Raw genomic sequence first — 1,781 nt, forward strand, 5'->3', positions numbered from 1 at the left:
CCGCGGCCGTGGCCACGCCCCCGCCGGCTGCCGGTCACGCCCCCTCCGAGGAGCTCCTCGCCCAGGCCGCCCGACTCCTGGCGGCTGCTGAAGGTGAGCCCGGTGCGCTCGGCTGCCGCCACCTGGGTGACGGCTCAGTACCTGTGAATCGGGCCCTGAACTCGCACCTTTTCCCTCCAGATTCTGATGGCAGCGAGTTCCAGGACGACCCTGTACTGCAGGTGCTAAGGCTTCAGAGGGCGGAGCTGCGGCGGCAGAAAAGGTGACCGTCACCTGCATCCGTGACTCCCGGCCCCTAAGTCCTCTGCGACCCACGACCCACGTTGGGTGCCTCTCCCTCCCGAGCCCCTTTTCCAGAACTTCCCGCAACCCCAGATCCCAATCCTGAGCACATGTTTCAACATCTGCCTTCCTGTTCCCTCCCCCACCCCCTTTTTCCAGGAAAGTGGATGCCCAGTTATCCCGCCTGCTGGAACATACCGAAGATCCGGGGTCGTGGTCTCCTTCAGCCAGGTCGACCCCCAGATCCCCAAGGATGCGACTTCAGAGGGAAGGAGACTTCCGAGAGGCCAGACAACTTTGAATTGTACAAATGCTTTATCCCGGTAGAACGCTTTTTCTTTAATCCCAATGAGATGTGTTTTTCAGGTTACTAGTGGTCTCTGAGAAAGAGGTGGTTCTGGAAAAGCCAAGGGTGGGGAGGGGATCCGCACAAGACTTGGATTCACCTTACCTGACTCAACGCAGCAGTGTATCTTGTCTCAGAGGAAGCCAAAGGGACTGGCTTCTGAACAGAGCCGATAGGGTCTCCAGAGTACTAGACAGTGATTAGTTTGCCTTTCCCTGTGAGCCAGCACTGCTCCTTCCCTCCCTGAAGCATTTCCTTCCCTGGCGCCCAGCACACCCACCCCTGTGCTACCCTCTCTGGTGTGGCCCAACCTGCCACTTCGTTGTGTCCCAGAGTCCTGGCCTTCTGTCTATACTCCTTCCCAAGTGCTGTCATGGAGTTCATGGTTCTAAGCCCTGTTTCTAATTCTGATAGCCCCCAAATTTCTATTTTCAGCTCAGACCTGCCCACTCACCCTCATGCTCCTACAGTCTGCTACCTGCTCACCATCTCCACACAAAGGTCAAACTCCAGTGTCTTAAACTGAGCTTCCAATCTTCCCCCTAAACGTGTTCCTTCTCGACTTTGCTCAGCACCATCCTAACCTCTCAGGCCAAAAACCTGGTCATCATCCCTGACTGCTCTCTTTCCCTCATGTCCATGGTCAGTTGGCTAAGAAGTCCTGTCATCTCCACCTTTAACATTGATTCAGAATATAAATCCTCCCCCTTCACGACCCCCCTCAGTCTAGGCTATCATCACCTGTCTAGAGCATGGAGAAGTCTCTTGTTTTGTCAGAAAATTCCTTGACACACTTCCCAACAAAAAGTTGTCTATGCTCCTCCATGAAACTGAGAACTTTGTAACTTCCTCAACAATGGAGAAATAGGCTCTTTTTAAACTGTATTAGAAAAAAGGATACAATTTTTGTCTGTTTCTCTGACACAATTTCCACTGGTTCTCTCCAGATAAAAAGTCCATTTGCCATTCTGAGCAGGAGTTTGGTTGCATAGGTGTGTGCAGTTGTCAAAATTCAGTGGAATTTATGAATTCATTGTACATAAAATTTACCTTAAAAAAAAAAAACCCTAAAGACATTATCTGAAGGGTTTTCAGAACAATATACCAAAGTCTCATTTATTTTGAAATACATCCAAAAAATAATTAGGTTAAT

General features: G+C 50.7%; 1 protein-coding gene across 1 annotated transcript in view; it reads left to right on the forward strand.

The window, feature by feature from the left end:
* PROSER3 (proline and serine rich 3) overlaps nt 1-583 on the forward strand; it is a gene marked incomplete at both ends in the record, with an annotated part of 4,523 nt that extends 3,940 nt beyond the window's left edge. Inside the window, 3 exons of the mRNA XM_084256889.1 lie at nt 1-93; nt 181-262; nt 442-583. Coding sequence (XP_084113015.1) covers nt 1-93; nt 181-262; nt 442-583 — 317 coding nt within the window. The remainder of the gene's footprint in view (nt 94-180; nt 263-441) is intronic.
* Between the last annotated feature and the right edge of the window lie 1,198 nt (nt 584-1,781).

This window comes from Talpa europaea (genome assembly GCF_964194135.1).
Source record: "Talpa europaea genome assembly, chromosome: 16".
In the NCBI taxonomy this organism is placed as follows: Eukaryota; Metazoa; Chordata; class Mammalia; order Eulipotyphla; family Talpidae; genus Talpa; species Talpa europaea.